This window comes from Sander vitreus, chromosome 9 (genome assembly GCF_031162955.1).
Source record: "Sander vitreus isolate 19-12246 chromosome 9, sanVit1, whole genome shotgun sequence".
NCBI classification, from domain to species: Eukaryota; Metazoa; Chordata; class Actinopteri; order Perciformes; family Percidae; genus Sander; species Sander vitreus.
The window spans coordinates 9,929,943-9,957,464 of NC_135863.1; the positions used below are offsets into that span (position 1 = coordinate 9,929,943).

General features: G+C 40.4%; 1 protein-coding gene across 4 annotated transcripts; it reads left to right on the forward strand.

The window, feature by feature from the left end:
* The first annotated feature begins 8,228 nt into the window (after window positions 1-8,228).
* Window positions 8,229-27,032, forward strand: fam163ab (family with sequence similarity 163 member Ab). Of its 4 annotated transcripts, XM_078258664.1 has the most exons (6): window positions 8,230-8,730; window positions 8,951-9,110; window positions 24,259-24,352; window positions 24,484-24,505; window positions 25,092-25,206; window positions 26,160-27,032. In XM_078258664.1, exons 5-6 carry the CDS (start codon window positions 25,114-25,116, stop codon window positions 26,556-26,558), a joined length of 492 nt encoding a protein of 163 aa, XP_078114790.1. In that variant the 5' UTR covers window positions 8,230-8,730; window positions 8,951-9,110; window positions 24,259-24,352; window positions 24,484-24,505; window positions 25,092-25,113; the 3' UTR covers window positions 26,559-27,032. The 4 variants fall into 4 exon arrangements, with proteins under 4 accessions (XP_078114791.1, XP_078114790.1, XP_078114788.1 ...); XM_078258665.1 differs by lacking the exon at window positions 24,259-24,352 and having other exon boundaries at window positions 8,229-8,730; XM_078258662.1 differs by lacking the exon at window positions 8,951-9,110.
* The last annotated feature ends 490 nt before the right edge of the window (window positions 27,033-27,522 follow it).

Sequence of the window (27,522 nt, forward strand, 5' to 3'; positions counted from 1 at the left end):
CCTTTTAACACCAAACAGTACTTTAATCACCACTACATGTGCAAGGATTCTCGTTGATATAATGTTGGTATTGTCGAGGGCTTCACAGGTCAATATCAGATACATACACAAGAGACTTTTTGTGGGTTTATTGAAAGTTGTCAATGTTTTTGGCAACCAGCACGGTGATGATGGGCATTTAATTCCCCATTCTTTTTGTGTACGGATTAAAGATATAATGTGGAAATTAATAAATTTTCAAACTGAAACTGTTTAACAGTTTCTAAAGAAACCGCATCCTGCCACCTATTGTCATGACACTCCCATTATGATCCCAGCCCTGCCTCCTGTCAGTCTGAGATGGAGAATGTATGGCTGTGAATTAATAGAGCCTTGAAGATATACTGGGGGGCAGATAAGAGCTGCCTGTTGGAAGAACAGAGGGAGAAAAGAGTGAGGAAGACTAATGCCGAATGCCATTGGTTTACCTCACTCTTGTCCTAGATGGTCCCCTTTTATGGTTGCTCATTATTGTTAAATGTTGTGGTGTCCCAGTTTAAACTTTGCTTTATGAAGTGACTGTTTAGCCCTCCCCTTGCAGCAACTTTTGTTTTATACATATATTATAATATTTCCAGTATAGTAATATTAAATGGAACTTTGCCTCAGAAAACCCAATGTCACTTCTAACTTGAAACACATTCACATACAAGTCACATCCTGAAGTTAAATAGCTGTAAGTTCCAATATAAACCCATGCACCATCAATTACAGCTGCATTTACAGCTGCACTGGGGTGGTGCTTACACACAAGCGTGGTGCTTTAAGCTGGTATGGAGGGATGAAGGAGATGTTATTGCCGCTTCTATTCATTGTTGAATGAATCAGAGCAAGCTGCTGACAAATCTGATTGTAAAATTAAGCAGCAGATCATTAAACAGATTAAATTTAAAATTATAGCACATTTAAAAGCAGTTATTTTTGTATTCAGCATGCTGGACATATACAGGGTAGTTGTTGAAAGTAAAATTATTTTCTTACACACCCATTTTCCATATTCAAGTCAGTACAGGTTTCTCAGACCACCTGCTACCGTCCCCGCTGTTCCTCCACCTGGATGCAGGTGTGGCCAGTATTGTTTGGCAGCAGCATCCAGCTGCAGCTGAGCTCCAGCCTCAGTTAATATGCGATGGCACACACTGACAGTTCCATTAAACCGTATTTATGGCAGCCACAAGTAATCGATATGCAGATACGCCAGGCTGTCCGTATTCACGGAATTGTCTTTGGTCCAGCAGTGCAATGCATCAAACTGCCATGCTCAGTGACAACAGAGACAATATACACCATCACTGGGTATTGTTTGTCCCTATAGACCTCTCTCTCTCTCTCTCTCTCTCTCTCTCTCTCTCTCTCTCACATCCTGTCTCCATCGTCATCTTTTACTCATCCCATCCTCCCTGCTTTTGTCTCGTTTGCTATCCTCTATTTGAACAAACGCATTAGCCTGCATCTTTCAGTCTATAGGATTATAAAATATATCAAACAAGGCAAGGTAGAACGATCTGTGTATGAATGTTCCTGTAAGGAGTGACCTCCAATAAGTACTGTGAATCTGTAGCTAAAACCCTCGCTTCAAACTCTATTGTCAGTCTCTTTGGTGCATTAGACAGGGTTTGTACAACAAAAGACCCTCAGCTATACAACATATCTGGGATGAGCAGGCTTAAATCCATTCATATAGGCAATGTCACAGCAGTGGGACTCAGCAACCCTTCAGTTTCGACATTCATTACATGAAACATACAGTCTGCAGCTTTTGCACCAAAGACAGTTCCCCTTGGGAGGGACACATCACTATTCAACATGGCAACAGTACGGTGCTAAAAAAAGGGCAAAGTAAATAGAGTCATTGGTTGTCTATTTTTATATCCATGCATGGTGAATGGTTGAGGTTAGGGAAATATTTTGCTTATGGCACATATACAGTGGTTAGGGTTAGACAACTGAAACACTTCATTGTAGTTAGGGAAGGTTAGGGCTAGTTAATTGCTCATATGTGATGTGGCACAAAGTCTGGCCTCCTGCATGAAAGTCGGACTCTCTGCATGACTACCAACCACCGAAACCTGCACACCCTGTGCACCCCTCTGCACACTTTCTGCTGCACTATGTTTTATATATTTATATTTGTTTTTTTTTTATTGTACATAAACTGTATGCTGCAGAGGTGTCCAATATGAACATAATGCCTATAGGGATAGTGGACTGTTCTATAAAGACTGTGTTAATACAAGTGTAAAAAGCCCTGATCTACCACCACAGTGATCCAGCTTCACTTCCAAGGCAATGATGCTTCAAGCTTGTTCTGGCGCCCCATTAAACATGATGGTTAGTTTTCATAAGTGGAAAGCGTCAGAAGGGGTCCTGTCCTTGACTGTGCTCTAGTGACCACTACTGTGTACTGACTACTACGGTTGTGCTTTGTCACCATTTCTGGAGGTACAGTCCAGGAGCAGATACAAATGAGTTAAAGCAGGGTGTCTTGGCTGACCCTTGAAAACAGAAAGCGGAGCATTAAGAATCCAGTGTGCTGAGAAAGAAACCAGTTGATGTGGTTTAGGTATCTAAATGCTGGACAGCTTCCTCTGGAGATATTCTGGGCACGTGGAACCTGTGTTACCTTGCTTATTAGTGTGCTGCCACCACATCCACAACCCGTGACGGCGGAGAAAATAGATGAACGTTCTAATGAATTAGTTTCAACAACTCAATGGGGCAGTTCTCGCGGGATGTTGTGTGTTTGTAAACGTATTTGAATCAAAGGAGAAAAAAAGGTATTCCCCGAAAAAGTGCCCTGTATCATTGCTTGTTCCTGACTATGCTAGATTGCTGGTGACTGATCATGTAGGATGTTCATTTATTGTGATTAGAAAAGTTGCTTATCCGCACTTGAGTTAGAATAGATGGATATTGAGGTTAACTGGCTGCGTGCAATCAATCTTAAAGCGATGTTGTCCGTCTGCAGTTAAGTGATGAAACTTTGTGTTTAGCGAAAGCAGCGTTGAATGAAGAGCCGCCGGTCACCTGATGAATGACTTCACTTACAGCCAGCAGCATAACGTTTAGTCATGATTAATCATCACCCACATTTCTCGACTCCTCTCTTCTTCTCGCCTCCTCTCTTCTATTTCTTCTCTCTTCTTTCCTGCTCTCATCTACCCAAATCTCCATCCTTGATACCTCTTTCTGCCGCCTCTCCTTTTTATCCTTTTCTCCTGCCCCCTATTTTTTTTTTTTTACCCTCTTTTCTCCTCCCCTCACTTTTTTTCCTCCTTTCCTCTCTCCTCTTCCTCTCTTGTCCTCTTCCATGTTTAACTTTACAGGGACAGAGAAGATTGAAACGTCACCTGTAATCATTGCGTTTATTAAGTTATATTTGAAAGTGATATTGACCAGCTGAAAATTAAAGTACTATATATAGTATAACATGATAACTGGTAGAAATCTCTATGGAAAATAACGTCAGGACCCATCTTCAGACCTTGCTTTCTTTCTTGCGTTATGGCGAAATCAAACCCGACTTTGTCATGCTTTGCCTTCATCTCCCAGTTGTGTTTTAATATCCAATTTGCACTTCTTTTTTTTTCTTGCCGTATGCACAATTTCTCATGTGAGCATATAAAAAGGTGTCCTAAAGACGTGACCAATTTTTAGGCTCACCAGATTGAAAAAAAAAATAGCTGCTTATGAATGAGGGATATGTTAAAGGGATACGTTTTGCTGTGTGTGCCTCATCCACAGCAGTACATTGCTTAGCTTCGGACTCGTACAGGCTTCTCCAAACTGGGGGCCTGCTGATGCCATTTACTGTAGGTAATACACTGACTATGGGTAAGTACCTCATACAACCCCACTTAAAAATTCTTTTAAGCCCTACTGATGAAGCACTTTGCATGTGGTAAAATAAAGCATTTGGCAGCTCCATGACTAAGGAAGCTTAAGTCCTGTCCACACCTTCCTGGTTGATGATAAGGACCACAGTGCTTAGGGAACTAGGATTTCCAAATTGGGGGAAAATGTGGAAAACAGTCCCATCAAAGTAACATCCAGAAGAGTTCCCTAGAATCCCTACACATGCCCAATAGAAGAGATTTAAGCATTTTTGTATTTTTTTCAGTGTGAATAGGAAACTTTTAGAAAGTTATCTGAAGAAATGTATTGGGATGGAAGATTTACATTAAACTGATCTGTATTCACTTCATTAGTGTGGACATGGTAGGAGAGACAACAGCCAGTACAGTAAAATATCAGGGATGGGCAAATCCAGATAAGCATCAAGTCAGAGCTGCCTCCCAGCACAGGAAATAGCATTAGCTTTGAAACATATAAACACACACACACACACACACACACACACACACACACAATGACCTCTTACTCCCCAGGTTGCCATAGAGATACTGCTTCCTCTTTTCACACAGCTGGCAATGTGAAGGCTATAGTGTGTGCGTGTGTGCAATGGACGTATGTTCATTTGATATGTCCTAATGCACACAGTACCAGATACACTGCTTTATTCAATTTAATAGAGACTCCACCTTCAGTGCCAGAACTCATTGCATGGGGTTTCACCACTGCATTTCCCAGAACCCACCTGTCAATAAATCAGTGTAGCTGGGACTTTGCCTGTGGCTTTTCTGTTGATGTAGTTTTGGTAGATGGGATCTTCTTTCTGTTCAGCCATAGCGGCCATCACTGCTCATTCTAGCCATCCAGTTTTTCTTCTGTTTAATCAAAACAACACAAAATTGTAAAGTATGTGATCCTGCACAGAGGAGAATCTCACACCGTCCTCCAAGGAACAGTGTCTGCCTGTTGACTGAGACTCAAACCTCTGGCTCGAGCTCATCACTGTAATGGATAGCTCTCCTGGTAAACCGATCGAATAATTGCCCCAGGCCAATGTTTAGCTCATCAGCTTGAGCTCTTATTAAGATAAATGGTTAAAGTCAGTCTCATTAATACTCATCACAAACCATTAGCCTGCTTGCCGACATGTTGTTGCAACAGTCTTAACACACCAAACCACCACTTCAACTTCTCCTAACTTATATAACTTAATAATGTATATAATACTAACTTAATAATAACATAATGCATTCTATTATTTGCTGAAATGTTATATATTATTGCAACCAGTGTCTCGATGCTGTGACCTCTGACCCTTAATCTGTGATCCACTTAATCAAGCACAAGCCACTGCCAGTTGGACTATAATGTAATACTGCAGGACTTTGGTCCTGGATGCAAAGAGGGAAGGTCACTGCTGACTGAACCAGCAATTTGAAGCTCAGATCTAGTGTCACACCTGGGCAGTTTACTGCACATACCATCAGTTAAATCATATACACCTCCAAAATCCTGCCAATAGCTCTGCTCCAGCCGGTTCTGCACTGTGGATGTTCTGCTCTTTTCCAGGTGAGCTGGTTTGCCTAGGTAGTTTTAACATGAGACCTTTTCAGATCAAATTAGTTTTCAAATATCCATAGAAAGCTTGAAATTAAATCCTTGAAATGAATCATGCTTTATTGGATGGGCATCTTTAATTTCTTGACTATATACATTTTATTTTCAGTGGTTGTGGGTCACCTTGGCTGTGATTTAAAGGAATAGGTCTTTTGGGAACTGCACTTATTCATCACTGCTACCAGTGAAAAAAGAGTTCGGCAGATAACCCCACGTAAAACCACAATCTAGTTTGTTTTGAATAGCTCACGTTGCTGTATTGTGTGAACAGGTGACTTTATTTAATATTGCATGTGGCATTTTCTTTTGCGCATTGCAAATGTTCCACCAAAACAAGTTCCTTTCCGAGATCATTCTGCAGAACCACCGTTGCTGCGTCCGTAGCTTAGCACCGCCCAAGACGATTGTGATTGGTTTAAAGAAATGCAAATAACCCAGAGCGGAACAGAATGTGTGTGGTGTAGCCAGACCTTATTCCACAGCGCGATGTGGAGATAGGTCTGGTGATGCGAGACTACTTATTTCTAGTCTGTATGCTATGCTAAGCTAACCAGCTGCTGGACTCAGCAAGAAAGCAAATATTTTTATTTTCCAAAATGTCAAATTATTCCTTTGGGTTTGGGTCCCACTGCAGCTTAAACTCATTATGTTTATCTTTCTTCTATGATAAATAAAAAGCACCACTCTGCTTCACATTCATCTGGTTCTATGAACTCTGGAAGCGGCTGGGGGGTGAGTGCCTTGCTCAATGGCAGATGAAGTACATTTTCAAGGACAGAACAGGCAAGTGTGTTCTGTTCACTTTTTTCCCTAGATGTATCCAGCTGCTCTAACATTTTGAAGATAACGAGCCTATACTATTTCTCATCGACCCAATCTTTGTCTGTATTTTGGGCAGCTAAGGGTAAAATCACTTTTTGCAGCAGTGAAGGCAGTTTTCTAGCTGAATGAACACAGATGAAGTACGGAGCTGTACAACCAGCACTCCCTGCAGTTTTATCTCTGCTGTGGAGCTGTGAACTATCATGAACAGAAGCTGCTGTTTCAGGGAAAGTTTTCTCTCTTTAATGTTTCTTGCAATACTAGCTTTTTATCTTTACTGTGGGAGTGTCTGTGGCCAGTGGTCGGAAGGGTGTGGCTGTGAATGTGAACAGTGGCTTGAGGCAAAAGAGCAAGGAGTCCCAGCAACAAGGACAAGGAAGGAAACGATTAGCTGGCAAGTGTTCAGCATGCTAAACATCAGCCTCAGGACAGATGACATTGTTGTGGCAGGAATTGGGGCAAGGCTAACAATACACTTTTTGCCTCTAAAAAAGGTCAAATCAATGTGTTTTGCTTTCCTTTCTTTTGCCAAAACTACAAATGCTTGTGTGCCTTTTGTGTTCCTGTCTATACTGTTCATACAGTTTTAAATCGGATGGATATTTCAACATCACACAACAAGCTTGGATGGACAGCAGTTAAGTGGTAACTTGTGCTTTCAGCCAAACATGGTAAACCACAGACTGAGTCAGCTATTCGGCTGTATTCTGTCACCGCAGTTTAACACCATAAAGTGTACTGTATAAGCCTTTCAACATCTATATATAATCATAGTAGTAAAATGTCACATTTATAGCAGTTTCAAGTGTGAAATTACTGCCTTAAAGATCAAATTATTAGCATGCATGTAAATAAACTCACTGAAGTAGTTGCTGTGCTTTGACTTCTGCAAAGAAACTGCGCCAAAGTTTCAAAAGACATCATAACGCTCAGTTGGCACAAAGTTCCTAGTTTCAGCCCATCAGGTCATCTTCAGAATCAATTACTTTTATTCTGCAACATGACTTAAAGCTTTGTTAGCTCTCTTTCTTCCCTCAACCTGATTGTTCAAGCTTTTTGAATACTGCAGCATGTCGTGTTGTGTGAGCCCCAAAACCAGATTCTCTGACTTCCACCACCCTCGTCTTCTAGTTTGTTCTGTGATTCAGTCTTATGAATATATTAGTGTCTCAGTTTTGTGGTGCAGCTCAGCCCTGTCTGGTCCGCCAGGCCTTCCTCTGTCGATATTTGCTTCGACTTGGTTGCAACAGTAAGTAGATTAAGGGACCAGTGATTGAGGGCAAATCAATTACTGTAGCTCAGTGGTCTGTGTGTGGAGGGGGGTTACTGTAGCTTTTATTTACTGTGTGCAGGGCACAACCACATTACCCAGCCTTATTCTCTATTGGGAACATCCTGAATAAACCATAATTATAATATTTAGGTTATGATCCTTATAACTTATGCAATAGTGACTTTATAATCACCTTATGTTACCTGTTATCACCTCATAGAAGATTTGTGTTTTACATAGTCTATCGGCATCACTATAATGTTATGTACATATGTAGACTTATAGTTTTGTAATATTAAGGTAATTGTATATATTTCCTATTATTATAGTATTCAATCATGTAGGCTAAATGTTTCAATAATAGCCTACTTGTAGCAACTAGGTCATACTTTGTTTTGGTAGCCTACTGTATTTGTGGTCTAATATAGTCTGATAATCTACAGTCATTAGTAGTCAATAGACTACAGCCTAAGTCATGGTATCTTATTAATATTTCCTCTAATAACAACCCTATCTTTCCACAAATGTTTTTATAGCGTCCCTCTGAAGTGTACATAGAGTAGGTCTTTTTTTTCCAGGGAGTGTGTTGCGGGGCGGCTCCTCTCCTCCCACCGCCTCCTCCCAGTCCGCCCAGCAGCGGACTCCGTCATTTCGCCTCCTCGTCCCTCACTTGTTGGATGTGTCCGTTTGATTTTCAGCGATTTTAAGCTTCCCGGTGGTCGTTTGCCCTCTCGGAGTCCCGACAAGACCGCTGCTGTGCGTGAAGGTTAAAGCGTTTGTACAGGTTACATGCGCGTAAAAAGCGCTTATCCTGAAGCATTGTCCTCGTCCTTACCTGTCTGTTTGCTCCGGTCGCGTACCGTGACCATGCTCCGTTTTTCGGTGGCTGCTGGTCGTGGTTGTCCCCACAGCCGTCCCTCTGACCTTTAGTCTGCCGGTCCCACGGCGGGATTGTTGGGTTTCCCTAGCGGCGTTGTGCGCTCTGGACTCTGGCTCATCCTTGGAGAAGTTCCGCCGCAGTCCCATGCACAGCGCTTCTCTTGTATCCTTCTGCTGCGATGCTGGTGGCTTTACACGGTCAAACTCCACAGGATTAGTTGAACAAACGGACCATGTAACCAGATCAGGTATGTGCAATAATGAAAAATAGGGAGATGGGGTCACATTTTATGTTTGTTGTAGCTATACTGTACGAGGAATTGGCTCTGCATTCAAATGTCAGAGGTGACTCGGACCCTTGACGTTCAGTTGCGGTGACGAAACAATGTAAATGTTCTAGGACTAGCATACAGATTTGTGACTTCAGTTAAATGCCACTTTAAATTAAATGTGAAATGTGCCTTTAAGGTTGCCAGAGGAGAGGAAGTGACAGTGGAGCAGCTCAACAGGAGCTGGAGTCTTGGGATTTTGCCATTTTGCTGCTGCTGTGATGTTCTGTCACACTGGAAATGCGTGGCCTGCTGCTGGCATTTGGTTTAAAAAGACTGCATAATTTCTAATTGAAAAGGTAAAGAGAAAAGTAAGGCAGTGACTGCCATGGCTTGGGGTTGAATACTCACTTAGGTCATCTGTATTTTTATGATATTCAATCATAAAGCATTTTGGACAGAAAGAGGGCATAGGTGAAGGTCCTGAGTCTCAAAGCACTCACTGCTGGGCTTCAATTCCCACTACCCTGTTGAAAAATGGGTCGTGCTTCACTATATACACTCTGGGTTTATATATATATATCGATATATATATATATATATATATATATATATATATATATATATATATATATATATATAAAAGAGAATCAGTTATCATTATTGGGAACATAGTAACCAAATAAGCAGATGCATTTACCATTAATTCCGCTTGGCTATGAAACTCAAAAGTTCATACATTTATATAATTTGAAATGCTGCCTTTCAGAATAGAAGTCTGACTCTAATCACACTTTACAATAATATAGATTATATTAGAAAAAGATTTTTTTGGGGCATTGTTCGGCCTTTATTTTGATAGGGCAGCTTAGACGTGAAAGGAGAGAGAGAGGGGGAATGACATGCAGCAAAGGGCCGCGAACCCGCAACCACTGCATTGAGGACTAAGCTGCTGTATATGTGTGCACGCTCTACCAGGTGAGCTGCCCAGGCACCCTACAATAGTTAACATGTCACCCAGCTGTTACTGTTTGACTTATACAAATACTGTATATTACTTTGTTGGCTGTTAGCAGGATGATATTTTTATAAATTGGACGTCCTGCAATAGATGAAAGAATTTTTTTTTCACTAATCCTGAGTTTTATTTTTAAAATCTGTAATTAATTAATTAACAAGTTTAAACCCTCTGACTGCTTGCAAAGGCCCGTGCACTTGAAGCTGTATGTGGCGGCGTCACTGCATCTGCTTGTCTCTGTCTCAAACATGTTTATAATAATAAACGTATAAACAATACTTTCACTGCCAAGTTAATCGTTCCTTCACTCTGTGCACATGTGCAGCTACAGTACAGTATGTGAAGAGTATTGATCTTCCACATCAACAGACAGCAGCTGGTGCTGTGCTGCTCTGACCCATTTCTCACAGAGGAAGCTACAGGAAAATACAGCTTGACTAAATAACTGTAGAGCAGCCTCTCTATATATCCTCCTGTCTCCACCTCGCCCAAATACACACACACACACACACACTCTTCCTAATTCCTCCACCTCCAGTGGCAGTGATACAACAGGAAGTGGGCTGATTTCCCAGAGGAGTCTGCAGTCAGGGCCTGTCACAGCTAACAGAGCAGCAACAGACAAAATGTATTTAATACACAGGTTGTATAATGGTGCGCTGTGCCAACAGTTAAAAACACTGAAGGAAATTACAACTAGCTGCTTGCAACAGTCTGCCAGTGCGAAGTTGTTCTGTAACAAACTAAATATTTGATTGACCACAGTTAATTTAAGAAATAATTAACCCAAGCGGCCTTAATAAACCCGACAATTCTCATGGCTCATGATTTTTACATTTCCGCTTCAGTAAAGAAATGCTGGGATGATTTGACCTTGTTTGGACCGATGAAACCTTTTCAAAAACCTGTTGGACAAAATCACTGTCTGGTGCTGGAATGTCAGCCAAAAGCAGCGGTATGTTTGTCACATACATCCTTACCAGCCTGCAGATGATGTACGGTATTACACACTGGAAAACTATGCTCTTGCAATCCTAATCTGTGTCCTTATGCAGACACTGAGAACTGGCCTTGTATAACCGTCTGTATTTTAAAAGTTTTATAGTCTTCATGGATGACTCTTCCTCCAACATTTTGAAGAATCCGAGTCGTGGCCAAGAAACTAAAAAATACATTAAAGAATCTCAAATTGAGAAGCAAGTCTGGTCAAACACGTGTGGTTGAAATTTGCTGTTAAGCGTGACCCACAGTCTTTCATCATGTTGACACAATTACATGGCAGGAACATTGACGGTTAGTGGGCTTTGTTTGTGACCGTGATTAAAATAAGCCTCACTGACTCAAATCTGCTCTGGGTTGTGTGGAATTCAAATGAGACATTTTTTAATCAAAGTAGAGACACCGTTACTGTCGGAAAGTCATTAGATTTCATATCTCTTGCTTTCTGGAGGCAGGCTACTGTACTCGGCCTACCTTTGGTTGTGAAGTCATGTCTTGCTTCCTCCTGCTGACACTCTGCTTATTGTATTTTCTGGGACAACATGCATGGAAGAGTGTTTTTAAGCTGTTTGTTAGAGGTTGGGGTGAGTGGAGAGCTACCCAGGGAAAGTGTTTCAGTGTTTCAGGGGTGGTGTGTGAATTATTAAAATGCCCTCAAGGTTTTTCTGGCTGCCGGTATTTCTTTTGATACGGTCGTGAATCAAGTGTACTGTAGTCACAATTTAAAGGTGAGACGAGCTGTGTTTCCAAACTGCACTGCAGCATTAGCAGGACAGGAAACTTAACTCCAGGGTCTGCTTCCAGCTTCAGTCAGTCAGTCAGTCACATCAGCTCGTCTTTAGGTCTACCATGACCAAGCATTGCAGAATAGATTTGAATTGCCAAATGATGGCTGGTTTCTGGCAGAAGTGTCGGGGAGAGAAAGATATCAGCCACTTTTACCCATGGGTGTGTTAAACAAAGAATGAGGAATCCACCTAGCACATATAAAAAGCCTCCTACTTCCTACTCAGGTGCACATAACATTTTAACTCAAGTGTTTCTCTGGCTGAGCCTGGCAGATTGTCATATGTGAATGACACCAAATTGATGTGTTAGTATGCGTGGCTCTTAATACAGCTTAGTTAAAATTGTACTGGAGAAATTATTTGTTTTTACGTCTAGGGGAATTAATCAACACTGCACTTTGCGACTTTAATAGCTACTAACTGGCCATCGCCAGCATCAGGTGGGCCTGAGCAGGTAATATTTGTTTTCAGTTGCTTCGGTGGCTTGGATCACAGTTTGTGACTCTCACTGTGGCGTTGTGCAATGTTATGTGTGGCTTGTGGATGTTAATGCAGCTCGGAAGCGCAGCCAGGCTGGGTAAGGATGAGGCCAGTGAGAGGAAGGCTTGTTGGCAGAGCCGGAGGCCTCTGGAACAGAAACTCTGTTATCTGCTAACGTTGCTCTACTGCTGCTGGCTGCTGTGTCTTTGGTGACTCATCAGAAACACACACATACAGACATGCACACTTGTAGAGACACTTCCTGACTTAATCAGACTGACAAACATAATACAACACAGTAAACTTTGACATTTACATACTCGCGCACAGTTAGACACTGTACACGCCTTGAGACATGCACACAGACGCATTTACAATCCCTCTGTATTCTTACAAAGACACACATGGCCAATGACAAGCACAAACACATATACTGTACACACACACACACACACACACACACACACACACACACACACGCTGTGTTTTGGTACTGTAAGCCAGAGTCCACTGTAACACTCTAACAGAATTTTGTGAAAAAACTTAACTTTGATTTCCTGTACTAGAGACTGATAATAAGATTATGTGGACAAGCGAAATTTGGAAATGTGAACACTTTTGTCCTCGTTAAAATCTCCCCTTGTAGTAAAAACGTTTACTTGTAAGTTGAGAATTGATCTAGGGACATTTTAGCAAAAGATCCATTTCTACACCTGTCCACCCTTCCATGCCCTTCACATGACCACCTATTTAAACTTTGAATTACCTCATGTAGCCTAACCCTTTCCCCCATCTTCTTTCACTGTTTATGCACGGACCTCCTTATTTTTGTCCTAAAACATCATCTTTTCGGAAAATTTCATCCCTTTGTCGTCACTACCCACCAGCCCCCTAACTTTGTTTTATTCATCATTTTTTGAAATGTAGAACTGTTCATGTATCAGCCTTCTTATGCAAGCATTGCTTGAAGCTTAAATCCAACATTTATACTTCCAATATTCCAATAAGCAGTTTTTCTGATTCTCTTACCCATAATGAGCTGCAACGCAGTCCACCAACATGCACGTGCAATAAACAGTAAGGAGGGAAAAAAGGCTGGGGGTTACAGGACCCAGATAATATTCCTGTGACCTGAGGTGATCATGGACGAGCTAAAATAAATATTCAGTATGAATAAAACATGTCACACAGCTGAGATTTAACTGCAAAACTGCTGACATCAAGACTCAACTGGAAATCATAAATTTCTTCATAACGTTACATGATCGTATTCATTCACTCATACTCTGCCCCACAATCCTTATCTCATTCGACCGTAATATCAGATACAATATATTTTCACTTAATAAATACCACTTAAATAAATATCACTCGTGATAATATTAATCATAGTGTGGTCATAAGTTTTCGTTTTCTGGGGCAATTGAATGCCTTAAACATGCCTCATTAGGTGTGCCAGAGAGGTCACCAGACACAATAAACTTACAACATGGTGAAGCGCATACAAACCGATTTTTATATGAATCCATGTAAACAAAATAGTAGAGAAATCACATTACTTCAAACCATGTAAACCTGTAGTCTGAATATTGTCTCAAGATGATAAGTCCCATTGCTTTGCATGTAAAGGAACTGATGTTCTCAAGATGAAATGGGTGTATGAGGAGCTGAGTCTGATATCTCTTTTATCTATTATCTCCTGCTAACATTATGTTACAGATTTAACCATTTCCCAAGTGCTTGCTTTCCAGTTGCCATCTTTGTTTGGGGACATACCACGTGCATCAGGTTAATAATTTACTCAGAAGAAAAGTTTTGAGGCTGCGTAATAGAAAAGATTTTGATTATGAAAATGTCTTTGAAACCTCTGTGAGATTTGATAAATTACATCCTAAGTTCTACAAAACAGTGGGCTGTTGCAGTGACAAATATGAAATCACAGCCACAGCCTAACTAATGCAGAGAGATGAGAGGAGATCTGAGTCGGTGTTTGTCCTGGAAGTGTTTCTGTGTGTCTGCCCGGCTGTGAGCAGGATGGGACAGTGGATTTAGTTACCATCCTGTCAGCTGGAGGTCATAGGTTCAGTGTTTTCTGCACAGCCATGTGTTAAAATGGCCTTGAGCAGCGCTATCAAATTCACACCTACTTCGTCCATTGTAAGGACGACAGCAAAGCATGTTGTGTTCAGGCCGGTTCATTTCTAATTTATCTATTTTGACAGTTGTGGGAAAGGGTTGAAAGCTGTCAAAGACTTGACTGGTAGTGTGACGGCTCTAAAGACTGTTCAAGACGGGCACATTTTATATTTACAGTTCAAACTCATATTTGACATAATTCAGGATAGGATTGGGAACATAAAAGTGGAAGTACAGTAATGTTTTTTTGATACCTAGACCTTGGAGAAGAAGCAGTGGAAGCTACACTACTTACTAATAATGTCGTATGCTTAAAAGTCAAACCATCAACCATAGGATTAGGATTCTCCTGTGGACTGATCCATGTTACAGCTGTGACCAACGATTTTCACAGCTCATTACTGAGAGTTGTTAATTCCTCATGGCAAAACAAGGATAGGTACAGCTGACAACTCAATGAACCCTAACTTTTACTTCTGCTTTTCTGCTCCTGAGCAAGGCACCTCAGTAGCCCTGCCTTCATCCTGCTGGCCCTGCCGTCTGTGGCTGTGCTCCCTCACTGTATTAACTGTCACAGATAGAATGTCCATGTGAATGTATGCTAATGTAATATTCGTGGTACATTACTCCCTCAAAGAAGGAAGCTGGACCATTTCATTTCCTTTTATGAGACTGCCGTGCTGACCAGCAGAATAGAGGTACAGTAATTACAGCTTCCCCTGGCTGCCCGCTGCCCTATACTGGGTGTTCAATGATGCTGCTCTGCTGCCAAGTGTGAAAGAGAAGCTGGCATATCGCAGGACAACAGAGGAGGAGCTGAGCAGCTATAATGAAACCTCTGCAAACCACGTAAAGCAGGCAGATGCAGAGCTGTATGCATGTTTAACGTTTAGTCCCTTTCCCTGCTCAAGTTCTTCACTGTGAATCTGTCTGAACTAGACATAAATTAACTAGAATATCAATTCAAGCCTTCCAGTTTGAAGTGCAAGCAAGTCAGTGGCTCAGTGTTTAGAGCTGTCCCCTAAAAAACTGAGGCTGTCTATTGGTTTGAGACTGTTTTTGAAGTAATCCCGGTTCGTTCGGTTAACCTGTGACTAGTGAACTGAAAAGTGATCCAATAACACTATCATTATTTCCTTTCATGACTCTGTGTGGATTTAACCTCGGACCTCATTATATTATGTTATTCTTAATGTTGATTATGTATTAATGTTGTTATGAATAGTCAACAGTGGAAATTTAGTTTAGCTGAAAACGATACGCATATTCCGAATGCGCTGTTTACATGTCCAAACAATGCCTCTAAAACCCAAACAATAACGGAGTATCCCACATTGGAAAATGCTATATTCATAAAAAGGCCTTATTCGGAATATCCAACCGGAATATGCTGTTTACATGACCTGTATCAAATTTGGAATATTGTCATATTCAGAATAATAGTGGAATATTGGTGTGTATGTAAACATACTGATTGATGTTATTAAGTGAACCGTGTTTGTGCAAAATTTCCTTTGTGCAGTAATTTGTGTGCCCTCTGATGCAGACTTTGTGTCAGTTGTGGTTGTTAATGGACTTACCAGAGAGCCCCCACAGACACCAGTAGCTTTCTCACTGATGTGATTAGAGCTGAGAGATTTTGAGAAAATGTTAAATAATTCTGCGCTTTGTGGTGTGTGACCCCTCTTTCTTACCAACAGCCGTTCATTCAACTGGTACTAGCTATTAAACACTTTTTTTGTTTTCTCTAACAAGTAAAAATAAAACACGTATTTACTTTATTAAAATAATATACTTCAAGATAAGAGCACAGTTGGAAACTTGGAAAAACTGCTTTTAATTTTAGTACACCCGACTCCTGGAACAAAATACAGCACCTCCTTAAAATCAATTAACTATATACTGTAATGACATTCAAACGTTTAGAAATGTAATCTAAAATCTCCCATCTAAATCTAAATCTCTTTGTTGTCGTTTTGTTTTTCTTTGTGTTTGTAATTTATTCCATGTCATTGTAAATGAGAGTCGCCCCTCAATGATTTCTAATTGTCAGAAAACAAAATATTGTAATTAGAATCAAACCGTTAATGCAAGGTTAAAACAGTATAGAGCTATATGAGAATAGAGAATATAAAGTCAAGAGAAATCTCTGGCTGCCTTAATTTACTTTAAGGAATCAATATGTAGAAATTATGCACAAAGCATCTTTAAACTTTTGTATAGTAATAGTAGTTATGATCATAGAAGTTGCAGTCCCAGTCACAATAGTAGTAGTATAAGCAGCAGCAGTAGTTGAAACGGCAGTAAAAGTGCAGTAGAACCACAGAGGCTAGAAGTCCCCTATAGCCATCACACTGACCTGGATTTCTGGAGATAGGCTTTATTAAAAGGGAGGAAGTTGAATTTGGCGTGCGTATAAAATTAGAGATGGACCATCTGTGAGTAATGAATCTTTCACTTGCCATGTGAGTGAAGGTATTCTCCACATCTTGATTCAGAGTGAGTGTGTAGAAAGGCTGAATCAGGAGCTGGCAGGCTGGAGTACAGTAGCCTGGAGAGCTGCATAACCGCATAAATCTGCCAGCTGCATATACGGCATCAGAACATGGTCCAGATTGGACGGAGAAAAAGACTGAAACTGTGCTCCAACTCTCTGTCTTCCTATTTCTCTCCATCTTCACAGGGACGAAGCGCTTTAGCGCCGGTATTGATCATGTGCCTTTATAGGGCCAAGAGGATCATTCTGGGGAGTGGTTCTTCAAATTCATTGCATTCTTCGCCCCAAATGACCTCGAGCAAAATCAAGTAATTGAACAAAAAATGTTCAGTGTCATCAGTCTCTGCCTACTGGGCTGTAACTGCTGCGACAGCTTAAGAGGGAAGATGGTATAACGGTTGGTTGGGCTCCTGTAGGTCCCTCGGTACATGAAAAATGCTTTCAAGGTCACTTGTAAGTGTTTGCATCCGGGAAGTTAATCAACTTATCATTTGGAGCATTATTACATGAATAAAAGTACATTTTTAAGAGTTTGTTATTCTGTCTAAACAGTGCAGGGTTGCGCAGGAGCACTGATCACTTATGGTGCTGGGCATTCAGAGGTTAAAAAAATTAAAAACAACTTTGCCAGCTGCTGTCACATGCTACAAAGAAGAAAGGTTTCCTTTTTTGCAATCCAGAGTAGCTGCCAGCCTTTTTGTGTTCTCTGTGTAATTAAGTGCCTGTATTTGTGCACGTATTGAGTTCATGGAATGCTATATATTTTCTGCATTCAGTGGCTCCTCTCCTTTTTTCTTTATTATTGATCTGTTTCCACTGTTTTTTGTGAACAGCTGATATAGATCATTCATTCCCCTTTCACTTATTCATTCCATTTTGCATTATAGGGATGGGTGGAAGGGGTTGAACAGGTTTATAGGGAGAGCTTCTTAACCAAAAGCTACACCATATACAGTATTTAATAGAATTGCTAATAATGGACAGAATGCAAAGTATGCATACATATGTCTTTTTACGACTTAATAGTAAAGTCACCAGTGTTTTACCAGCAAGAACAACACATAACTTGAATTTTTGTCGCCTGCCATACAGCTCAATCCTTCCGGCCTCACAATTTGATAGATTTATTAGGTTTAACAAGGACAAAACTACATACACACAGTATGACAGGATGCTGATGCTTCCAGTTACATCCCTTCAGCACCAAGGACAGCACGCATTCCTTTACAGTACAGATCGCCTGATGTTTTTCAACTGGTCATATGTTTCCAGTGAAATTATGTGAGTGCTTTTACGATTTACAGTCAGAGCTGCACTGCAACCACCAAATATGAGTGAGCACAAGCAACATTAACTAAAATCAAATGCTCCAAACATTTATCCTGTGAGCTTTAACAGATTAGGGTCTTTTTGTTTTGACATTTTTCCCACCATTCTACTTTTACGGTGAATAATCTTCATTAAAAAGAAATGCCACAATTTCTAAACCGACCCCCTAAATTGTTACTTCACACCCACGCATGCAAACAAACATGCACACACACATTAACACACACAGACGCCCACGCTGGGCCGCATCAGAGACGATAGAGAGAGGAAACAGATAGAGGAAAGCCTTTGGAACGCCAGATAACAGGATTAGACAAATTACATTTCAGCTGTAACCATGAATCCCGTTTGGATTCGAGACTTGTTTTCTCTCTGCTTACAACTGCAGCTATGGAGCTGTGGAGTTCAGATGACAAAATGGTGTTTTTCCAAAATAATGTGTTTAATTTTTCCTGAATTATTGGCGATGTAGATTGGCTTTGGGTCTGAGTTGCTGCTGCTGAGACCAACACCTGAAGTTATGAGGAATAGAAAAGAGTTTAACGGGAAGTTTTAGTAAGTTTAAAAAAGAAAAAAAGATTCTCAAGCATAGTCCTTTTTTCAGGGCTTGGATTGATGTTAATAGAGGGAAGTTTGTCAGTCCTCCACTTACCTCGTCCTCATTTTCAGGGACTCGGGTGAAATTAACCTTGCAAAGGCAGCCCTCAATTTTCACTTCTGTCATTGTGGTCTGACATGGCCGTGGATGAAAGTGCGTTTCGAGTACAGCCGAGGACTGACGGTGAACACTTCCTACAACTAATGTGACACATGTACTGAGTGCTAGGCTGTCTTTGTTTCCTGTTTCAGTATAATAGTGCAAAACAATGGTGGTTTTTTTCTTTGAATTATCGACAAAAATGATTTTCTAAATAACACTGAGGTGAGAAACAGGTCATACAGTTGCTGAATCATTAAAATTGTATATTAACTAGTTTGTTTTTACCAATAAGTAGTGAGTCAGTATTATTGATTAGCATTCACTGATCTAGTAGGTAGTTTGCACAATTTATTCTCGCTGGACGTTTCTCAGACTTAAACCATGTATTGCAAACAAGGGTTGGGTATTGCATTTATGAACTACAACCAAATATTTGTTCAATAAGCATATGCTTTTTGATTCAGCTGATTGATTTCTGAAGCATAGTTTGGACTAACTGTGCTTTTATTTACATTGCCAATTGGTCAACAAAAGTGGAACCAAAATTAATTTTTCAGAATCAGATCACTACAATCTAAACAATATACAACCTAAGCAAAAGCATTGCCTTTATGATGGAGTCTGACTTTGCAAGGTTTTGTCACAAGCTCACTTCTGTAACCTTTAGACTCTTACAGCTCCTGAGAATGGTATACCAGGAAGTATAGTGGAAAATTCAGCTGCATGTTTTCAGAACCACATTAGCATAAGTAAGAAATTACATACATTAATTTCTAAAAAATGTGACATTTTTCACACATTTCTTGACAGTTACAGGATAGAGACACCGCTCTTCTGTGTAAACCTTATAACTAAAAAATAAAGTAAAAACCAGTCTTCCTTTTAACTGGACTACAATGCAATGTTTAGGATCCCATGGGATTTTAATTTAATAATCTGTTTGAAGTTACAACATTTTAGTCTAACAGGAAGACTCTTGGCGCTGCGAACATTCGATGGATGGTTGGTGCCTTGCTCAAACATGCACCACTGTGGGGATCAAACCTGGCATTTATGTTTCAAGTGCAGAATGTGTTTGGAGTTTGTTTGGGGGAAGAGAGACTGACACTGGCCCACTGCTGGTCTGAGCAATTTAAGATCCAAAGAATCAATCTTGTAAAAATCCTCCAGGGCAGTCAAGGTCCTTCAGCTGCTCCTGAAGAGTGATGGCCGAGACTCCAGAGGGAACACTCCATCAGAGAGGGGGGGGAGAGGGCTAGAGGGCGAGAGGGAGGTAGCTCGAGATATTCTCATTACTCTGATTTGGCAAAAACAGCATATGGGAAACTTGCAGTTTTACAGCATGAAGGGTTTTAATCCTACAAACAAAATAACTTACAGGACAAAGGAAAGCAACAGCGGAAATTAAACAATGGAATATCAAAAATGATAAAAACCCACAAAATATGAAAGAGCAAAGATTGCAGGCGTAAAAGCTTTTAAACATTAAAGTCTAGGCTAGTGTAGTGCAGTGTAGTTGACATAATCCTGTGTATCATAGTATATCATAACAAAGAGAGGGTCATTTTCCCAGTTGACACTGAAGCTGCAGTAGCGGTTGCTGAGAGCTTTAATAGTTTTTCTTTCTGTAATCTAATTTATGTCACAGCACAGGTGAAACATGTAAAACAATTTGTTGGTAGGTCTTGATGGCTGCACTAGCTACCAACAGGCCACAGCATAAACAGAATGCCTTGATAACCACAAAAAAGGATCCCTGAACCCCTGTGAGCTCAGCCTGCATTCTGCAGTCGCTCCACTCTTCCCCCGTAGCATCTCTAGCACTCTCGGTATGGTATAAGTTTCTCCGATCCTCGTATTGTGTTGCCAAACGTGCAGGTTAACAAATAGATGCAGACAGAAACTAAACCAAAGTAATTCAGTACTCTTATTCTGTCTTTTTTGAGGTTGGCGACCAATCAAAACACAAATGCAAATCTATGATCTTGATACGTACAAAAAAACGTGCATCTGCAAATCACGCTTGTCGACATTTTTCTGTTGATATCTTTTTTAAGATAATGTTTTTGGGCATTTCCACCTTTAATTGATAAGACAGCTAGATATGAAAGAGGAGAGAAAGAGGGAAGACATGCAGGAAATCGTCACAGGTCGGACTTGAATCCTGGACCTTCTGCGTCGAGGCATAAACCTCTACATATGTGTGCCCGCATTACCAACTGAGCTAACCCAGCCACCTGTTGATATCTTTTAAGGATGTAGCTAGGGAGCTAGATAGCTATGTAGGAAGTAGGCGTCTCCATTCTTATTCCCACCTGCAAAGCTCTGATTGGTCTGATTGTGTCTTTGCTTGAGAAAAGATATCACCAATTACAAACATCAGCATTACTTGTAGCCTCAGGATACACCTAAGCCAATCAAGATGACTGACAGGTGTCAGTGTGGTAACTCGAACATGATGGTATAGAAATATTTATTTTCTGCCTCAAGCTAAAATGTTTCAGATTCAAGCTTTAAACAAAAGGAACAGCTTGTCTAAAACTAAAATGTGCTGAGCACCAGAATGCAGTGCATTTCCAACTCATATCAAAGTGTGTGACACACTGAATGGATTCTGTCTGATTTTCATTATCAACGGGGTACGATTCACCTGAGACACACCTCATTTGCATATGATTATGCTTGCCACTTTAATGGATAGATACAGAGACTTGTTGCTTGTGTGGTGTATTTCTGACAATTGTGAAGTGTTTTTCACAGGAGCTCAAAAATGACTATAAACAGGCTAAAAGATTCCCGTGAATCCTTGAAGACCTGAGCTGCTATCTGTATTAATGTGTACATATATGTACAAAACTATAAGCTGCTACAAACAACATGCGTTTCGCTGCCTTAAATGTACTGTAATGCATCAGACGTTATATGTATTATACTGCAGTATCAATTTTTATTTGTTGATTAGACATTTGTGGTAAATGTTGAGGTACAGTGGTGTTATTTAGTAGGTAAAACACTGCAGCTAAGTGCTATGAAGACTTTAGTGTCTGTTCTAATGGATCTTTAATTAGGATGTCCTGATTTATTTGGTAATGCATGAGTACATGTCTGTCTGAGTGAATTCTGTATGTGTGCAGTATGTGTGTGAGAGAGTCTTATCAGTACACAAGGCTCTTCAGGCAGTATGGGGATTGAAGGCCACTCTAATCTAGACCCAATGGTGACTGATCCAGCTCTCTTTGTCTGTGTGTGTGTGTGTGTGTGTGTGTGTGTGCGCTCATGCAGATATCTCATTTCTCTCTGTAGTTTGTCAAACGAAGTGAACTCAAATTAATCTTACCAGCAAGTTTGTCTGAAAGTGCTTGCAGAGCAACATGTAAACAGGAAGAAAAACAAATCCGTTATTTTGTGTCTGAGTAAAGGATGACATGGTGACAGCAGTGACTCCATTTTCATTTCCTCCGTGCAGTACAAGTCACCGCTCTGGCATTAATTATGAAAAATAGTTTGGTGTACCGAGTCTGAGATTGCACGCACTGGAGAAAGTTATGACGAATGATGTTAAGAGGAATCTGTCAGCTGCCATCCCATTTGGTCTCCACAAATAATTGAAGGCTAGTGTACTTTCTGACAGAAACATTGTTTGTGAGCTCAGCACCAGTGTAGCGGTTCAGACTGCAGCCTCTGGGAGCAGCACCGCCTCCTTCTCTTCTCCTCAGTGGAGCGTCTGACAGCACTTCCAGCTCATTGTGTTTTTAATTAAGAAACCCATTCAGCTTCTTTTAACACTGGTCCATATCATCAATTTGAGATGTCCAACACATCTCAGGAGCTATTGTGTGATGCAGTTCAGTCTTTTAGTTTTTTGCTGACCTTAAGCTACCTCATCTGCTTCTACTGCAGTTACTCACTGTGTCCAAATATCATGCAAAGTACAATGTAATGCAGTCATTCTTATATCTTATCTGAGTTGTTGCTCTATATTTACATATTCCTTTAGGTAGCTTTCTAAATATGTAAAAAAAGAAAATGGTAGCTTGGTTGGCACAGTTGGTAGAGCAGGTGCACATATACTTAGAGGTTTATGCCTCGACGCAGAGGTCCAGGGTTTGAATCCGACCTCTGATGATTTCCTGGATGTCTTCCCCCTCTCTCTCTCCCATTTCTCACCTAGCTGTCCTGTCAAATAAAGGTGGAAAAGCCCAAAAAATAATCTTTAAAAAAAAAACTTTACACTTTGCACAATAATGAACTGATATACTTCATCTTAAAATCATATGTACAGGACAAACTGCTGACATGAAACTAAAACAAACATACACTGTCAATTCCGACAGCAGGAATCATAAGTGACAAGCTGAGAAATTAGATGTGTGCGTGTGTGCGTGCGTGTGTGTCAACCTCCATAAACATCTGTACTGCACCATAGCGTGCTACTTCCTTAATTCCTTCCTTTCTTTTATAGTTTCTCACTTTCCCTCTTTCCTCCTTCCTTCAATACATTCTTACCTTCTCCATCCTTTTTCCCCTTTTTTTTTCATCCTGACCTTTCTTTCTCTAACTACACAAAAAAGCCCTCCAACCCAATCACGGGTTTGACATGTTTTTATCAGCAGTAATAGATTTCCCTTCACCTAGACAAGCCTCAGCCTGCAGATAAAAACCCCTAAACAACTGAGCCCCTTGCTGCTAAATCACTATTACTGCTGCTCTGCCATTATGCTGTATGCATGTGTTTGAGTGTGGAAGAGGTAGAGAGATATTGGTCAAGAATAAGCACATTGTGACAAAAAAAGAAAACGGGTTTTGAGAAGACTTGTACACTTAGCTCAACTAATGATAACTACCTAGGCTGAGTACAGTAGATAGTGAAGAGTAAAACCTACATGAAGTCAAACTTTATCACAGAAATCAAATAAAGAAGACCACATTTATTGAGTATAAGGACAATGCTGTGCTTATTTACAGCAGGTGGACACAATTAAAACACCTTTACGATCTAATGCAATCCAGTAGCCCCGCAATAAATATGTGTGTGTGAACAATGTTGTGATTATATCAGAGAAAGGTTGATTTAACTCTAATATTTTTTTTTTTAAAGCTGTGTTGTGCTAGGAAAGAAAGTTGTTCATGGTATTTGCTAGGGGACTAAATGCTGAATTTCATTGCATTACACTATAGGAACAGGTGTCGCTATTATTTATTCCCCCCCTCTGTATTTATGTAATGCAACATTAGATTGTGTGTGGTGCATGTTTATGTCTTATATACATTTATTGTGTTACAGACATTTCTTTCTAACCTTGCTTCCCTTTTTCTTTCTTTCCCCCCTTTCTGTCTCTTTTTACTTCTTTGCTAGTTTCCTATCTTTCCTTCTTCTTCATTCCTAGTCATCATAGTCATTCCAAGGCATTAACTATTGCCAGTAGAAAGAGTGTGTGTGTGTGTGTGTGTGTGTGTGTGTGTGTGTGTGTGTGTGTGATATATCTTTATGTTCTCTCTGTGCCACCTTGTGGAGAGGAATGTGTAAAGCTCCCATTTCTTCCAATTCCTTTCTCCTTAGAGATGTTCATACAGTGTGGCTCTCCAGCTCCTTTCACCTTTGACCTCTGATTTGACTTCTCTTCACCCTTACAACCTTCAAACACTCTTCTGATGTAAGTATATCTATCTATCTGTCTATCTGTCTATCTATCTATCTATCTATCTATCTATCTATCTGTCTGTCTGTCTGTCTGTGACATTTAATATATGTAATATACTACCTCTGTTATTTCTCTGCTTTCAGGTGTTAAGCAACTTTGCTGAACGTGAGTATACCAACAATAATCACAACCAGGTTTATTCTGTAATACTTATACCACATGGCAAATTTAGTTTTGTTAATTTAAAATGTGCATACTGTGTATTAGGGAAGCAGAATGTGATTTATATATGAATTTAGATTTTTCAGTTATATTAGGTTAAATACTTGATAAAACATATTCAAAATAAAGTTACCTATATGTTTGATTCAGATAAGCTACCATAAACATAATGTCATTTCATCTGCAAAAGGTATTACAGTAAAGGATGTAAACTGTAAATGAAGATTAGAATTATAAAAAAATATATATTGTGTTATATATGTTTTCATGATGGCTGTCCATTAGTATCATACTGCATGCTTGTATTTAAGTCATTTACACTATGCATGTTCTCTACCTAATTCTCTCTGCATAATTATAGAATGACCTTTTGAGTTTGCTCTATTAACATATTTACATAGAAGACAGATTCCAGCACTTTGCATCTGTGTTTACTGTGATGCTGACCTTTGCGTGATTTGATTAAACTTCATATCTTTGCAGTGAGAGGCTCTTGTTAATTAAGTCACTTCCTGTGCCTGTGTGTCAGAGTTTGATGGAGAGCTGGTCGGATGACAGCTGGAACTGTTGTCATAACCGGAGGAATACTGGCCACAGTGATACTTCTGTGTATCATAGCTGTGCTCTGTTACTGTAGACTCCAGGTAGGCCTCATTAAGTGTGTGTGTTTCAAAGATGTTTAAATCACACTTCAATATTACTGTAATGCTTCTGCCACACTGTATTATCACATCACCTTGCAGGTAGTCTTGCATTGCCAGACCTATCTCCACTGTGCTATGGAGATAGAGATAGGAGAAAAAACTTTTTTAAACCAATCACAATCGTCTTGGGCGGTGCTAAGCTTCGGTGGCTCTGCAAAATGGTCTCGAGAAGGAACTTGTTTCGGTGAAACATTTGCACCCCGTTAAAGAAAACGCCACATACAATATGAAATGAAGTTAACTGTTCACACAGTACTGTAACGTGAGCTATTTAAATTAGCTGGATACATGGTTAAACTTAATTTGCTCTTACCAGTGTATAGCCATGTGTACTTCGTCCACAGCAATCCCTACTAATCGGCCCTAAAACGTCCCAGTTAGATAGTAAGCACAATAAACAAAGACCCTGTCAATTTTTGCAATCATTCACTGAAAGAACCAAGCAGAACACACAGAGAGCAGAAGGTGGCAGGCGCTATCTTGGAAATGTACTTGTACTATACTGATCCAGACTTCCTTCAGGAAACTTTCAGCTAAAGAAGGGCAATACATCAACATTGTTTTCAAATTGCAAATGGTCATCAAATATATGAACATAATCATACAATATTGGCAGCAAGAAATGTTAATTATTTCAGTTATATGGAAATTGTATTTTGAGTAATCAGTAAGAATTTGTAGTTCACAGTACTTTACAGTCTTCGGCTTAGTAAACAAAAAACTTCTATCTAAATCTTAGCAGATTCTTTATTTGTTTTAAGAAAATAAGATAGCACTCAATAATGGACTCAATGTTGTTCCTTTGTAGGCTTAGGTGCAGACAGTTAATGTTACAAATCTGTGTTTAAAAACTGTTGTTGTTTGAAATGTAATGGACTTCTCTCTCTCTGCAGTACTACTGCTGTAAGAAGAATGGGTCTGACAGTGGTTCCATCTCTCAGCAACACTTTGCCTGCAACGCCTGCAGTGTCTCCGGCCTGGACGGGTCGATCGTCACCCCACTGTCCATGTCGCCACCAGAGCCCCCCGGATCCTCCGATTCCACCAAACCCACAGGGGGGCAACGCAGTTACTGCCCCACCTGCTCACCTTATGACTCGCCCTTCTACATCCGTACCACTGATGAGATGCGCAACGGTGGCGAGCGCATCACCTACATGCCCACACACTATGAGAACCAGGCACTGGCGATGCCGCTGCCCACCGTCCGAGGCTCCCTGCTGAGGGAGACCCAGCGAGGCCGGCCTCCCAATTTCTACACCAACACCCGAGCCATCAGCACCGAGGTGTGACCCTCCCTAAAACTCCCCCAACACCACCCAAACACACACAGACACCGCTCTCTTCACTTACACACACCAGCACCACCACTAACAAAACCACATACATAATTTTGACTGCAGCTGCCAGTGAGGATCAGCTGGATGAAGTCCACTGTTTGTGGAGGTTATCACATTTATTTAGGGTTAGGGGGGTTTAAAGTAAAGACTGTCTAAGACAACTGCTGAAGACTAAAATGTGTGACAAGCAGGGATTATTTTCAACCCTAGTTCCTCACTTTAACCCTTAAAGTTTTCATGTTCACTAAAATAATAATTCTGTAATTGATGGTAGATGAAACTGTAGGTTTGTGTCTTTATTCTCCCACATGAAGGGTATGGTTGTAAACTTGTAAACTCTCTGGTGACTGTGACTGTGTCTTTACTGACTGAGGGCTATCCTAGATCATTTACAGTATGATTTTCACCTGCTACACATCTTTCTAATGACTGCCAAAAAGACAAAAAAGGAGTGTGATAAAATATGTAGTAAATATGAAGTATTTTTTGTCATGATAAGCAGAGTGGAGACTGAAACGCATTTGAAAAAGTTACAAGAAGTAAAACAACCTCTGCAGCATTGTGGAGCTCTGAAAGCAGGCTTGAGTTACAGAAAAGGAGGAAAAGTGTGTGACGACTGGAGCTTTCTCTATGCAAGCTGTCTGGCAAACTACTGCAGCTCTCAGTCATCTCTTCTCAACAGTTTTTGTCTCATCATGTAACTTTATTGGAGAATTATTGTAAGCACGGTGCACACCCAGTAGGATATGAAGATGCTGCACATGTAGATAGACCTACAAGCATTTAAAACTAGATCATGGATGCGGTAGTTCTCTTGGGTTGCCAGATCCACTCCAATTTCTCTTGTGACAGTGATGCAAAATGTTTGATATGTAAATATTAACTAGAAAGCAATGAACGTGCTCTTGACGAAATT

Excerpts from the sequence above, each read along its gene's own strand:
- fam163ab (XM_078258665.1), top strand. The coding sequence starts at position 25,114 with ATGACAGCTGGAACTGTTGTCATAACCGGAGGAATACTGGCCACAGTG. Across the intron at positions 25,207-26,159 it reads TCTGTTACTGTAGACTCCAG|TACTACTGCTGTAAGAAGAA; the intron begins GTAGGCCTCATT and ends CTCTCTCTGCAG.